Source organism: Dunckerocampus dactyliophorus, chromosome 6 (genome assembly GCF_027744805.1).
Source record: "Dunckerocampus dactyliophorus isolate RoL2022-P2 chromosome 6, RoL_Ddac_1.1, whole genome shotgun sequence".
Classification (NCBI taxonomy): Eukaryota; Metazoa; Chordata; class Actinopteri; order Syngnathiformes; family Syngnathidae; genus Dunckerocampus; species Dunckerocampus dactyliophorus.
In genome coordinates this window covers 28,758,099-28,772,442 of record NC_072824.1, presented here as the reverse complement: position 1 = coordinate 28,772,442, position 14,344 = coordinate 28,758,099, and the positions used below count along the sequence as shown (strand labels likewise).

General features: G+C 43.5%; 1 protein-coding gene across 3 annotated transcripts in view; it reads left to right on the top strand.

Annotated features, from left to right (window-relative positions):
* Positions 1–17: 17 nt before the first annotated feature.
* Positions 18–14,344, top strand: part of tmc5 (transmembrane channel like 5) — a 21,296-nt gene continuing 6,969 nt past the window's right edge. Inside the window, exons 1-15 of one of the 3 annotated variants that reach the window (XM_054779570.1) lie at positions 18–71; positions 474–598; positions 2,660–2,889; positions 2,970–3,047; positions 4,254–4,367; positions 6,820–6,922; positions 8,212–8,293; positions 8,408–8,668; positions 10,340–10,482; positions 10,562–10,706; positions 11,750–11,902; positions 12,832–12,998; positions 13,152–13,227; positions 13,310–13,407; positions 13,480–13,575. In XM_054779570.1, coding sequence (XP_054635545.1) covers positions 522–598; positions 2,660–2,889; positions 2,970–3,047; positions 4,254–4,367; positions 6,820–6,922; positions 8,212–8,293; positions 8,408–8,668; positions 10,340–10,482; positions 10,562–10,706; positions 11,750–11,902; positions 12,832–12,998; positions 13,152–13,227; positions 13,310–13,407; positions 13,480–13,575 — 1,823 coding nt within the window. In that variant the 5' untranslated portion in view covers positions 18–71; positions 474–521. Of the gene's footprint in view, positions 162–329; positions 599–2,659; positions 2,890–2,969; positions 3,048–4,253; positions 4,368–6,819; positions 6,923–8,211; positions 8,294–8,407; positions 8,669–10,339; positions 10,483–10,561; positions 10,707–11,749; positions 11,903–12,831; positions 12,999–13,151; positions 13,228–13,309; positions 13,408–13,479; positions 13,576–14,344 lie in introns of those variants that run through there. The other 2 variants (XM_054779569.1, XM_054779568.1) reach the window with 2 other exon arrangements.

Sequence of the window (14,344 nt, the reverse complement as noted above, 5' to 3'; positions counted from 1 at the left end):
GTTTTTCCTGATGTTTGTTCTTAGACTCACGGGTTTCTTTTGTCTCTTAGTTTGAGCAGCATGGATTCCTTGTGAGTGTTTTGTTTTTGTTGATTTTTTTTTTTTAAGTCAAGCTTTACCTGTAGTGTATTCTTTTTGCATTTTTACCACCAAATTACCAGGTAAGCAGGTATTATAATTATCTTAAAAATACTAGTCTACTTGTGTGATATTAAGTATTAATCAGTTGTTTTGGGGGTTGCATACACCCTGTTGGGCAACCGCGGAATTACTACACATACTGGAAGCCAAACCCCTTTTGTGAATTATTAAACAGATAGGGAAGGCACAGGTAGATTAAATGACACATGCTCGTCTCTTAAAGTGCGACTTGACGCACGCACTTGAGCCTGCGGTGGGCTCAGCCTCGTGAGAATTGTTTTCTCATTAAAACCTTGCACCCAACGTTTTCTTCACTTGGTTGTTTTCAACAGCGCTGAAGCAGGATATTGAAAAGTATCAGCATCAGTTGTAGGACGCTCATGTCAAGTCACAGCAGCGACGGAGGATTTCTCAACCCTGCCTACCATGACAGCGAGACTCTGGAAGTGGATAGAAGGTGTGTTTGGTCGTAAAAATGTGAATGACTTCATTAGGCGTTGCAATATTTGCTCATTTACTTTGCATTGCCATTTATTTGTGACCTAATGTTTGCACTTAAGGTTACTGTGTGTCCGGGCTGAAAGAGTAACAATAAGACACTTTTCTTTTGGGAACGCTAACCCCTCGGGACAATGGAAAATGAAAACAATATACTGTATGTAGATTATTAGGCCATCTAATCTAAGGCATTTGATCACAGATAATAAATAATTATGTTTCCATTGTCATCTCTGAACTAACAGCCATAGAGTCCTCTGAATCATATTTCATAATCTGTCAAATACACATATGCAATTCAATAAATATTTATTTGGTTATCTGCTGACTGTTGAAGTTTGCCACCTTACAAATACGTGAACAGTACATCATTTTCATGGAAACAGAATATCAACAAAAAATACAGAAAATAACATGAAATAAAGATAATAAATTACTTTGTATAGTGAGATAGAGTATAGAATGGGACCCTCAAGTAATATATTACTTGGTACTTGATGGAGAAACCCTTGATGGCAAGCACGATGGTCAGACGTTTCTTGTGGTTGGTCACCAGGGTTGTGTTCAGGAGGGATTTTGGTCCACTCCTCTTTTCAAATACTCTCCCAGTCCTGAAGGTTGTGATGCTGTTGCTTGGCCACTCAAAGTTTCAGCTGTCTCCACTGATTTTCTATGGAATTAAAATCCGTAGCCTTGCTAGGGCAATTCTTGAGTCGCTTGTTTGTTGTCCTACGGCGATGTTCACACTGCAGGTCACTTTTGCTCATATGTGGCCTGTGTATGATTTTTTACATGTCAGTGTGAACAGCACAATTCATTTTTTTTTCAACTGTGACTCAGGCCTCATTTGTATATGGATATAAATGATGTGTGTGCGATGCAAATAGCATCGCATGCACATCAGATGCTGCTATTTGCAGATGTTGTGGTCCTGATGGCCTCATTGGGCTGTGACCTTCAGCGCTTACTTGGGCGGTTTGCAGCTGACTGTGAAGCTTCTGGGATGAGGCTCAACACCTCCAACGCCATGGTTCTCGGTTGGAACCTGAAGGGAGAAATCCACCCTCCGGGTAGGGAATGAGGTCCTGCCCCAGGTTGAGGAGTTCAAGTATCTCGGGGCAAGTTCTCCACAAACTGCCATAGCCCAAATTTTTGCCCTCTTCCTTCTTAATCTGCTACGCAGGGTCATTTGGTTAAGAAAATATTGAGGAGCACGCACACACTGCAGCAATCTTTACTTCTGTAGACACCCGGAAACGGGTGTGACGTAAAGCTTTTGCACGTGCACGCCACACGTGCACACCACATTGACAAGTCGCATTTTTTGGTAATATGAACGACCACAGAAAAAATCGTATTTTAGCAAAAAATCCAATTTGGGTATCATACCCTGTGAGTGTGAACGTAGCCCTAGTCATATGTTTTGGGACAGTATCACAATGCAAGACCCATCCAGGACCCATCTTCTGTGCTGTTGGCCGGGAGGGTCTCATCCAAGATTTCAAATGACATGGCCTCGTTCAGACCGTTAGTGTGATGGATACTTCCTGTTCCTTTAGCAGAGAAACGAAGCCACAGCATGTTTCCTCCTCCATGTTTTTAGTGGGATTGGTGTTTTTGATGTCATATTTATCATTACTCTGCCTCAAAACACAGCGAGTCAAGTTGATGCCAAAGAGCTCACTTTTGACCACATCGCGTTCGCCAAACCTTTTCTGAATCTTCCAGCTGTTCCAGCTTCCAGCTGTGTAAGCAATGGTTTTCTTGGTGACTAGGGTCCCAGCTTCCTAGAGATCATTAACAAGCCCCTTCTGGGCTGATCCCTTATCTTTGTTCGAATCATCCTTACCCCATGAGGTGAGAGCTTGCATTTATCATAAGAAGTTATGGTCTGTACATACAGTATATTTGTAAAGGGGTAAAACGACAAAATCAGCAAGTGATCAAAAAAGCTCAAATAATTATTTTCCCCAAAGCAAATGTTTTGCAGTTCACATTATTTGTTCTGTGTGGTATTTAGGTCTTCCAGAAAACCACAGCATACTAACCCCTATGGTCGAGATGACCATGCCTGGTGGAACGACAGGACAGACACACATGAATCCACGATTGTTCAGAGTGGCGGTAATGATTCTGTCGAGAGAGAACCCTGTGGGGGCTGGCAGGAAGAGCGATGGATGGGGAGAGAAAGTATTCCCATGGGACCACAGTCAAGACACCCAGAGAGTCGTGTGTTCCAGCATGTCTTCAGTGAGTGGGCAAGAGCTAGGGCCAAAAATCCGTAACGTGTACAAGACAGTATACTGTACTACCTCACTCTTTCTATTCAGACCGCAGTCCATTCCAAATCAGCCATGACTCTCAGTACAATCGATTGCCACCCGTCCAACTTCCTTCTGCATCATCAGGTAATGGTTAAACCGTTTTTTATTACTATTGCTCGCTCTTTAACTGCTTCCACAGTAGGATTTAATGTCAAAAAGCCAAATAAATGTATAACTTCTTCACCTTGATTTTTAATTAACAGCTAGTTAATTATTAATGGATGGTAACGATATGACTCAAGATAAATGTAGAGGTAAGTTTATTGGAGGGCTACAGTAGTATTCTTTCTATCAATACTAACAACTATCAGTCAGTAATTTCAGTACATATTTTTTGATTTACTATACCTAGCATTAATATTTATGTGATAAGTGTTTTGCTGCTTATGTAGTGACCATTTTAATACTGAGGAAAGCTTGGCTATACAAGTGAAACCCCCTATTTTAATGAATTTAAATTTATAGATTACAATAATTTACAATCTAGTACAATAAATGATCACGGTTAATTGATTCCATACCTGCCCACGATAAGTGAATTTCCACCAAGTAGGATTCAAAATTAATAAACTGAATATCATCCTGTGGAGGGTCCATGCCAGCTTTGGCGAGTTCTCCCTCCCGGCCATCCCCCGGAAGGGTCCGGCTGGTTCCGCGGGGCTCACCGTCCCGGCCAACCCCACAGGGGTTCCGGGCCACATGCCTTCCCGGCCGAACCCCGGAGGGAGGCCATCTGCGACCCACCACCGGTCCTCCCACCACCCGCCTTAGTTCGGGTTTTATGCTCTTATTTTGGTAGCTCTTCCTGTTTTACCTGGTCTGTGTCTGCCTACTTTGCTTTTTCCTTTACCACTCACACATATTGCTAATTTGTGTTTTCCTTCTATTTAGTTGTGCGTCTTAGTTGTGTCGTTGCATTGTTTGTGAAAGCTTGACACGCCATTCTTTGCAATTGTAGCTATTATTAAAAAATACAATTTTACCTGGTTCCTGCTTTCTGCATCCTGGGGTCGCCGCCGCAACACCACAAGTACTCACTTTTTGCCATTTGCCCGTTGGTCCCAGATAACCCCATGAAAAGCGGGGCGCTACTGTACACCTCACAGATAGAGGCTAGCTATCGTCTAAATCGCCCAAGCATTTTCAACTCAAGACCCTAATTAGAAATTAGAAAATGTGGTCCTGTACATAAACTAACAAATACAATAAGAGCAACAGGCATACATGGATTTTTTTTTTATTATAAGCTAATCAGTTTCCATAATCTGCTTTTGTGCAATTGTCTTTCAGGCACCATGACAATGAGATTGAGGGGAGTTGGACTGAGGATGAACATATTTCCTAGTGCGGATCCTGGTCATATAGCATTTGCAGAAGAAGCCATCATGAACGAGATGGAAAAAGGTAAGAGTGAGTGTGTGGAAACATTTTAGAACACCCCATAGCATTGTACTGGAGAAAGTCATTTGTTGCTACAAAAATGGCAAGAAAAAAGGGAATGAACAATGGAAGAGAGACAGACCATCTTAACACTTCAAAGGTTTTTCAATTGGCGTGTTCTAAAACTTTTGACCAGTTGTCTATGTGTCACATCTTTAATACAGTATATAGTATGGTGGTTTCTCATGACAGACAACACAGTGCTTACCTCATCCGCTTCTTTGATGTGGAACATAATGAATGTACTCACTTTAAAGTGGTTGAATAGTTTGTGTATTTGTAGTGTTTTAACTTGTACCTTTTTTCAAGAACAGTAATCAGACCGGAATTTCCCCGAAGTAGGAAATCCTTTTTTCTAAATGAAATGCGTTCGTAGTTAGATCATAGAAGACCTGTTTACGACCTTATAAATACATTTTTTTTATTAGATTCCTATTTTTTTTGGTACCTGTTTCAACCGCTCACTTGCAGTCTTCCTCATAGTGGTCATGTGATGTCCTGTGACGTGTCTTGTCAGCTGACTTTATACGGAAGCTATCGCTGTCTTCCTGTCAGTGAAGGCAGGACGACAGCGCCATCCGCTGTCCGACGTCTTCAGGACCACATCCCAGGTGTGAGAGAGTGCAGAGGCCCCCTCGTCCCGGTTTATGGTCCTATGGGCACGTTTCCGTATTTGGTCACCTTTTACAATAAGGTACACAAAAATACAGTAGTTACTGAGAAACTAATGAGGAACTAATGACGAAGGCTCATACATTTAGACCAGTTACTGAAGAACTAATGAGGAACTAATGACTAAGGCACATCAATTTAGACTAGTTACTGAAGAACTAATGAAGAACAAATAAGGAACTAATGACTAAAACACATAAATGTAGACTAAACACATAAATGTTACTGAAGAACTAATGAGGAACTAATGACTAAGGCACATAAATGTGACTAGTTACCGAAGAACTAATGAGGAACTAATGACGGAGGCACATCAATTTAGACTAGTTACTGAAGAACTAATGAAGAGCAAATGACGAACTAATGATTAAGACATATAAATGTAGACTAGTTACTGAAGAACTAATGCGGAACTAATGACTAAGGCACTTACATTTAGACTAGTTACTGAAGAACTAATGAAGAACTAATGCGGAACTAATGACTAAGGCACATCAATTTAGACTAGTTATTGAAGAACTAATGAAGAACTAATGAATAACTAATGACTAGGGCACATCAGTTTAGACTAGTTGCTGAAGAATTAATGAAGAACTAATGAGGAACTAATGACTAAGGCACATGAATTTAAACTAGTTACTGAAGAACTAATGAGGAACTAATGACTAAGCACATGAATTTAGACTAGTTACTAAGGAACTAGGGCTGCACATTGGTCTAGTGGTTAGCACGTTGGCCAACACAGTAACAGCACGGAGATCGGGACGACCTGGGTTCGATTCTCCCTTGGGCATTTCTGTGTGGAGTTTGCATGTTCTACCATTGTGCAGGGTGTACCTGAAGTCAGCTGGGATAGGCTCCAGCATGCCGCTGCGACCCTAATGAGGAGAAGCGGTATAGAAAATGGATGGATGAACTGAGGAACTAATGAGTAGTGGTTAGGGTTAGGTAGGTTCGTTCCTCATTACTACTGTAATTTTGTATACCTTATTGTAAAGTGTTACCCCGCCCATTTTGCCTGTTTGATCCAGCGGTGGTGTGTGTGGTCCTCTGTCCCAATGATGTTTGCTCCATTCCAATCCATGATGTGGTTTTGTCTTGGGCAATGGTCCGAAATGGCGGATTTGAGTTGTGTTCTTACTACGGAGAGTTTGTGGGTAATGGGATGTTCCGATGTCCATAAAAGATACCCATCAGTGTGTTTTGGTTTCCTTTGTAGTTTTATTTTGACGCTGCCGTCCTCCTTGTGTGTTATGTTCATGTCCAGAGAGTTAATTGCGTTGTTAGTTTCTTCTTCGTGAGTAAATCGGATGTTTCCTGTGTTATCTACTGTGTTAGCTCCTGTGTGTGCCCCTTCTTTATTTTTTCCAGGATATTGTCCACGTATTGGACTACAACCCTCATTGGACTATTACAGTAACATTACTGACACCTAGTGACCAGTGGAGAATACTACATAGCATCACAACGTCTTTAAATGTGTCTTCTGAATGCCTTGTATTGAAGTTTTAGCTCATTCAGCCATTTTTATTTTGTTTTTTAACAAAAATACATCCTAATTATGGGGATCAAAAGCACAAAAGGGTGCGTTATCCCACAAAAAAAAATGTTTCTGTAAAAAATTGCGAATTCTGAACTACGAATGCGTGGGGATCCAATGAAACAGCAAAGTAAACTTTTGTACTTTTACTGACTAAACTATTTTCAACCCTTTCCAACTCTTCCTCTATTATATGTGTCACAGAGGAGCAGAGCCTGGTCAAAGAACTTGTCGCCTTGTCACCAGGAGACCGAGTCAATGCCATACGGGACCTTCCGATGAGCTTTAAAGAAAAAAAACACATCAGGTAAAGGTTGGGTTGTGCTTGACGCATGTACGTACGTGCCGCGCGGAAATGAGACGTGCGGAATCAGCCAGAGACAACTTTTGCAGCATTTATGTTCCCGCTGTTAGCCCATATTTTCCCAGATGATAGGGGGCAGTGTAGAGCGTCCATGACATTCGTACAACACTGCACCATAGCAGAAGTAGAAAGCGTTGTTTACGAGCATGAGCTTAAACGTTTCTCTGTGTTTGATAAAGGACGATAGCCAACCCATCTCTTTCAGAATTGGTGGGGCATTCTTGCCTCCTCCTGGGTCACCACTTTTCCCCTCAGCGCCCTTTCTTGCCTTCACATATCGGTCTCTTAAATTTGTCCAACTTTTTTTTTTTTTTTGCTGCCTCCTTGTCTCTTCCAAGAGTGGCAGCAATTTCTCTCCAAAAATTGATGACAATCTGTTGATCGCGGTGATTTTCATGAGCCGAATCATAAAAACATTTGTATTTTTGGGGCTCTTGCTTTGTCCGCCATGTTTTTCCGCGTGGTTAGAAAATTTCCTAGGTGCACGTTGCGGAAAAATTGGGCCGCGTGGACGCCGCGTGGAGGGGCGTGGTTGCAAAAGGGATGTAATTTGGCCACGCGTAGCCGTGCGGACCTCGCGGATGCGTCAAGCATAGACCAAGCTTAAGAGTGCTCATGGTTGCTACCTCCTTTGGGGGGGTGGCATTATGTCACTCTGTCAGGACATATATTAGCCACAGACCGGCTCTATTTGCTGGAGGAGCGATATTGTGCTTTCTGAGCGCTACAAAGGGTGAACTTTGTGAGCAGCGCCCACAACAATACGTGCTAATTAATGTCCACTAATATTTGTTCTAACCATTCAAGTTAATGTCTGTGACCTTCTAACACTTTGTCAATCATTACACTGGGCGGTTTCCTCCCACATTCCTGCCACCAGTCCGGGGTGTACCCTGCCTCTCACCCAAAGTCAGCTGGGATAGGCTCCAGCTTACCCGTGACCCTAATGAGGATCAGCGGCATCAGTGACGTCACTCACAAGCCTGTAGCGCAAGGGTGCCAAACTCGTTTGCCACATCACAGTCTGCGTACCAAATGACGTTTTTAGTGAGTCATTGGTTCAAGGTCCATACAGAATTATAATTACCAGGAAGTCCAATGTTTTCTCAGATGACAGTATCTTCTAATTGCCCCCAGACTGTGCAGTCCATCGTGAACAAATTTCCTTTTTCATGCAATTTGACCACTGTTGGCTGTGTCACACCAAATATTGTACTGAATATCGTTCACAGGAGTCAAGTGCTTGCAATTAAGTCTTCCGGGCAATCTCGGCGGTTCACATGTTTCGCCGACTGCTCCGAGAGTGCCTCAGTGGTGAGTCTCTCACGGATCACAATATTTATCAGACAGCCAATAGATGAGTCAAATTGGTTTTGTGCCATTGCATGTTAGGTATTGCCTTCTGCGTCATAAACTGTTCTCTTGCAGTCTCTTCGCAGGGTCGGCTACGGTATCCGGTCAGCTAAACAGACCTTGGAACTGTGGCAAGGCATCATGAAAGAGATAGGCGGAAAGTTTGGCACCAGTGTACTTTCCTACTTCCTGTTTCTCAAGTGGTTGCTCATGTTCAACATATTCTCCTTCCTGGTCAACTTCGGATTCATCACCATTCCGCTGCTCGTGTATGATGACTCCCCCAACCTATCCCCAAGTGTGAGCTTCAGAGGACTAGAGATACTAACAGGAGCTGTGAGTGTAGGCTCGTATTCCGTCTGAGCATCTTGATAAAATGACACCATGTAGTTTGTACAGCGCTGTGCAAAAGCCTTGGCCACCGAGGTTCCCAAAGAAGGGGTTATGCAAATTGTGAATAAAACAGCGTGACTACATTAGCATCCAACACCCGAGATTCACGCAGTTCGCTTGAACGCCTCATGTGAACAGTGCCTGCACAACACAGGTTGTACGGTGCAGAAGAAAGGAGACAGACATGAAGTTGTTCATTGTCCTGTGTGCGTGTGTGTCATATGAACCAAAAAGTGAGTGTGCTGATTATGTTGCGCATTAAAAGTGTTTAATGTAGATTTAATGGTTGCAAAGTACAAGTGTAACCCGCCCTGTTTCGCACCGCCCGCACCGGGGCTTGACACAGGACCTTCGTAATGGGAGGTGAGGGCGCTGACCACGCGACTAAAAGCCCGGACTGTCGGCCGCGTGTTCAGCGCAGCTCTTGAGGCAGAGGGAGTGAGGTTTACCAACGTACACTCGCACAGCCTCACAGGCTGGCATCCGCTACACACGGTCTGTGAAAAGTTTGGGAACCACTTGTTTGGTACATATAAGTAGAGCGTTACTGCCATAGTGACCCAAACTGGAATAATGAATGAATGCGTTAGGCCCTTTATCCAGATCCTCATATAGATTTACCGTCACTAGTTCGTCACTGGCCCCTGTGCCTGCCAAGTTTGGTGGAAAGGTTTTGCATGTTTAGTGTGATCGTGCTAACTATTTCATCATGGAAAAATGGATGCCAGAAAAAGTTCATTAAAACAACAAAATCATCCATATGGGATTGGTTTGGTCACGTGGTGGACATTTGAGACATATCCTGCCTGTAGAGGTCGCCCATCTACCACACATCCTGACTTGATGAGGGCTGAACACAAATAAATGGGATTCGCAGCGCCCCCCAAATAGAACCCCGCCCTGGGAACTTGGCCCATAGCTGGAACCGCCACTGGGTGGTGGCCTAAGACTTTAGCACAGTACTGTATATCAGTGGTCCCCAACCCCCGGGCCGCGGCCCGGTACCGGGCCGCACAGAAAAAAAATAATTTCTATTATTTAATTTTTTGTTTTATTTTGAAAAGTGTCCGGATTCTCTGTTACATCCGTCTCACTTGACGCATGTCCATTGTGCGTGTGCTAACTTTATCTCATGCCGCACAGATAGACTACTACTGTATTTTTACCATTTTTCTTTCACCTCATATTTGGTCTCAAATGCTGATACTATGTGGGAATACATAAAGGTAAGTTTTGATGACTTATTGAGTGCTAATGTGCACATTTGTCTCAAATTAATTCATGCTAGCGATGTAATAATCTTTCTGGAAAAACTTGGCTGGAACTTGAACTGGTGGATGGTGGGTCGGCATTCATTTTGTGCTTTTAATTTGATGTCATTCATGTCTTAGTATTACACAATAGATAATAAATAACATAAATTAGATCGCTATAATGTACGAACCCCCCACCCCACACACCACCCCCCTCTGGTCCGCGGGAGATTTGTGGGAACACAAGCCGGTCCGCGGGTCAAAAAAGGTTGGGGACCACTGCTGTATATTTAGCAACATCAGACATTCAAAGAAATGAATGACATTACATTCATATTGAAATTTGTTTCATCTCCTTAAGGGTTACTTCACCTACACTGTCATGTACTACGGAGGCTACAGCAATGAAACCCTCGTGGACCCCGTGGAGTACAATATGCAGCTGGCCTACTTTTTCACTATTGCCGTTTACATGGTGTTGTGTGGCATTGCACTTATCGTTAGGTCAGTCCGGGTCGCATGCCTCAAATATTGTAATCGCGTGACTGCTTACAACAAGTAACGCTGTTTCTGTTCTCTGCAGCATGGCCAACTCATTCAAGGCGAACTACGTGCTTGCGGATCAAGTGTCAAACAGCGCATGGCAGCTTTTGTGCAGCTGGGATTTCAGCATCATCAACCAGAGAGCAGTGAGGCAGCGCAAGAACAACCTCAGTGTACAACTCAAGGTGAATGCTGTCCCGCACACTTTGTCGAAATATAAAAACGTAGTGTTTCCTCTGGAGGGATGATGGACCATTTATCTGGACACAATCCCGCCTTTACAGCAGTCCCTCGTTTATCGTGGTTAATTTGGTTCCAGACTCGACCGTGATAGGTGAATTTCCACAAAGTAGGATTCCTTATTTAGAAATGGAATTTTTGTATTTAGAGCAACCTGTTTACGTCATTCTAATACGGTTTTCAACATTGTTAGCGTCCTCTAGACATGAACTAACATCATTATGCTTGTCCTCGTTACGGTCATGGGTAAGCTGGAGCCTATCCAAGCTGAATGCAGCAAAATACAAACTATGAAATTATCTTTTTGTGTCACCCTATCACCGTATGGAGATATTATCTTTATCATGAGCCATGTATCGCAAATCGCATCGTATACCCTGCGATTCCCAGCCCTACTCCCAATACTTGATGTGGCCCAGCCTCACCCACACTCTGCCTCCGGTGGCCCCCAGTCAAAGACTGGGGACAAAGAGTCCAACTCCAACACACACTCACTGCACTAAGGAGCTCCATTAACGACAGGATGAGACTCCATAATATGAACTGCTCCAAAAATCCTGTATAATAACCGTGCAATAAACTGCAATAACCTGTGGCTTGATCAACATGCCCACAGCTGTAAATAGTGTATATAACTTCTTGATTTTGCACTTTTTATGCTTTTGTCCTTTCTTGCTGTAAACCTGGAATTTCCCCTTGTGGGACAAATAAAGGCATCTTATCTCTAGTCTGATACCCAGTATTTTGGAACCAATAACATATTTGGCTGAGTCATACCTTGTGTTCTTTGACTGAATTCGAATCCAATGAATCCTTGCATTTCAGTATTCATCATTCTCATTGCGACTTCTTTCCAGCTCAGTATTTTTGCTAAACATTAATACATGCCTCTCAGGATCTATGCTGTGATACTACAATCTGATTTTATTGTTCAGATTTCATGTTTGATGGTCTTTCAGGCTCATGTTTAACCTGTTACATCTTCCAGGAGTCCATGTCAGAGAAGGCCCAAAGGGACAAGCTAACCGTCATTGAAAAGCTCAAGCACATTGGGATTCATCTGGGCTCGTGGCTCCTCTCCACCGGTCTGGCTGTGGGCTGTGGCGCCAGCATCTATTTTCTCTGCCAATACGAACAGCAGGTACTCCAGTCTGATGATAGCATGAATTTCACTACATGGCACTCAGTAGAGCGCAGACGGCTGCCGAAGTTGGACGGAGAACAAAAGCTTAAATTTGTGGAGTGCCATATTTGTTGTTTGCTGTTGCTGAATTCATGAAAGAAAAGTTAAAAAAGTATTTCATGGGTCATGAAGAATTACGTGGAACAAATGAACAGGTCCTGAAGGCCTCATCGGGCTGTGACCATCAGCGTTGACTCGGGAGGTTTGCAGCCGAGGGTGAAGCTTCTCAGATGAGACTCAGTGCCTCCAAATCCGAGGCCATCGTTCTGAGTTGGAAATGGGTGGATTGCACCCTACGGGTTGGGAATGAGTTCAAGTATCTCGGGGTCCTGTTCACGAGTGAGGGCAGGTTGGAGCGTGAGGTCGACAGGCGGATCGGCTGAGCGTCTGCGTGGGGAAGAGAGAGCTGTAGTACAATGCTGTTCAAGTGATGCTCACGAGGGTATAGTACCACAGTGCGTTCCCAACACTGTTTTTATGCAGGGTAGGAAGTACTCCTCTAGGAATGAGTTGCACCAACTGCCAAGGCTTGAACAACCTCCACCACAGCTTTAAATTGTTGACCCATTTTGTGGAAACAGTATCATTCTGAAATATACATCATTTCTCAGGTTTTGGGTAACCTTGCCTTTTTTTTAACCCTCTCGTCCTGCACCACTTACCTTTGTAGCATTTCAAGCTATTCATCGGACTTGAACCACTTGACTTTCAACAAATAACTGGACAAACTGGGCTGTTTTAAAACTTTTGACCAGTAGTGTATAACTTGTTAGCATATCTAACAAGGACAAGGACAAGGACAAGCGGCATAGAAAAAGACGGATGGCATATCTCCATATGTTGCTTTATAAAATATCAAAGTGGCCCTTGCATCCTTTCATTTGCAGAGGACAGCGGATGTTTCAAACTGGTCGCTCCTTCAGGAGGCAGAGACTCTCCTCGTCCCCTTCGTGGTGTCCTTGATGAACCTCGTGGTCCCGCTCTTCTATTCCCTCTTCAATAAGTTTGAGCGTTACTCAAGTCAACGCAGGCAGATCTACGTTCTGGTGCTCAGGTCTGATGAGGGGCTATCTGGGCCTCGTCAACATCAAGTACATGAATTGAATGTTACAATAGAGGATGAATACATGTTATTTACTTGTGAGTTATTTAACATACACACGTAACGATAGCAATTCTATTTAAATGGATGTTTTCTTATTTACAGGAATGTGTTCCTCAAGATGTTTATTCTGGGTGTCTTATGTTACTACTGGATGAATGAGGTGGCTCAGAAGTTTTTGGTATGTTGATTTAAAAAAAACAACCTTCTGAGCATTCCTGTGATCAGTTACGTCTTATACATTTTGAATTTGTTCTCCACAGTGTTGGGAATCCATGGTTGGACAGGCGTTGTACCGCTTGGTCATCTTTGACTTCTTCTTTCTGATGTTGGGGTCCCTCTTTGGAGAGTTTCTTAGCAAGTGAGTTACGTGGCTTTAAAAGTGTGTCATTCCCGCCAGATATGACTTTTCTTTATCTCTGATCTCTTGCAGTTTGATTGGAACTAAATTCTTACCGCGTCTTGGGGTCCCCGAGTTTGACGTCGCCAGGAATGTCCTGGAGCTGATCTACGCACAGACGCTGCTCTGGTAAACGCAATCATCCAATCAGCAACCGAAATGATCATGGATGTGAAAATGTTTAGTGTTTCTATCATCAGGGCTGTTTTCGACGAAGGATTTTCACAGCCAAATCTGATTCGTTAGATTTCGTCCATAGTCGACAAACACTCGAATATTACATAAACATGGGAGGTGTGCAACAACAGTACCTTTATTTATTTAGTGACACAGACAGCAGTTCACGTTGATGCACAGTCCTCCCCTTTTGGTCTTGCTGGTTTCAGCCACTGTTCTACCTGCCCGAAGTGTGTGGCGCTCAGCTAACTCAATATAGGAATGTTACAACATTTTAAAATATGTCAAATCAAGTCTGTGATTAATTCTAGTCAATAAAACTTGACGTGAACTTTGATACCTCATTCACTTTGACAGGCGGATTGGTGCGGCGTCTGCAGTCATGCGGACTCTGCATCCGTCCGTTGTGGTGAAGAGACAGCTGAGCCCAAAGGCAAAGCTCTCAATCTACTGGTCAATCTGTGTTCCTACCCTCACCTATGGTCGTGAGCTTTGGGTTGTGACCGAAAGGACAAGATCGCTGGCACAAGTGGCCGAAATGAGTTTTCTCCGTAGGGCTCTCTCCTTAGAGATAAGGCGGGAAGCACTGTGATCCGGGAAAAACTCAGAGTAGAACTACTTCTTCTCCGCATTGAGAGGAGCCAGATGAGGTGGCTTGGGCAACTGGTCAAGATGCCTCCCGGACACCTCCCTGGGGAGGTGTTCAGGTCACGTCCCACCG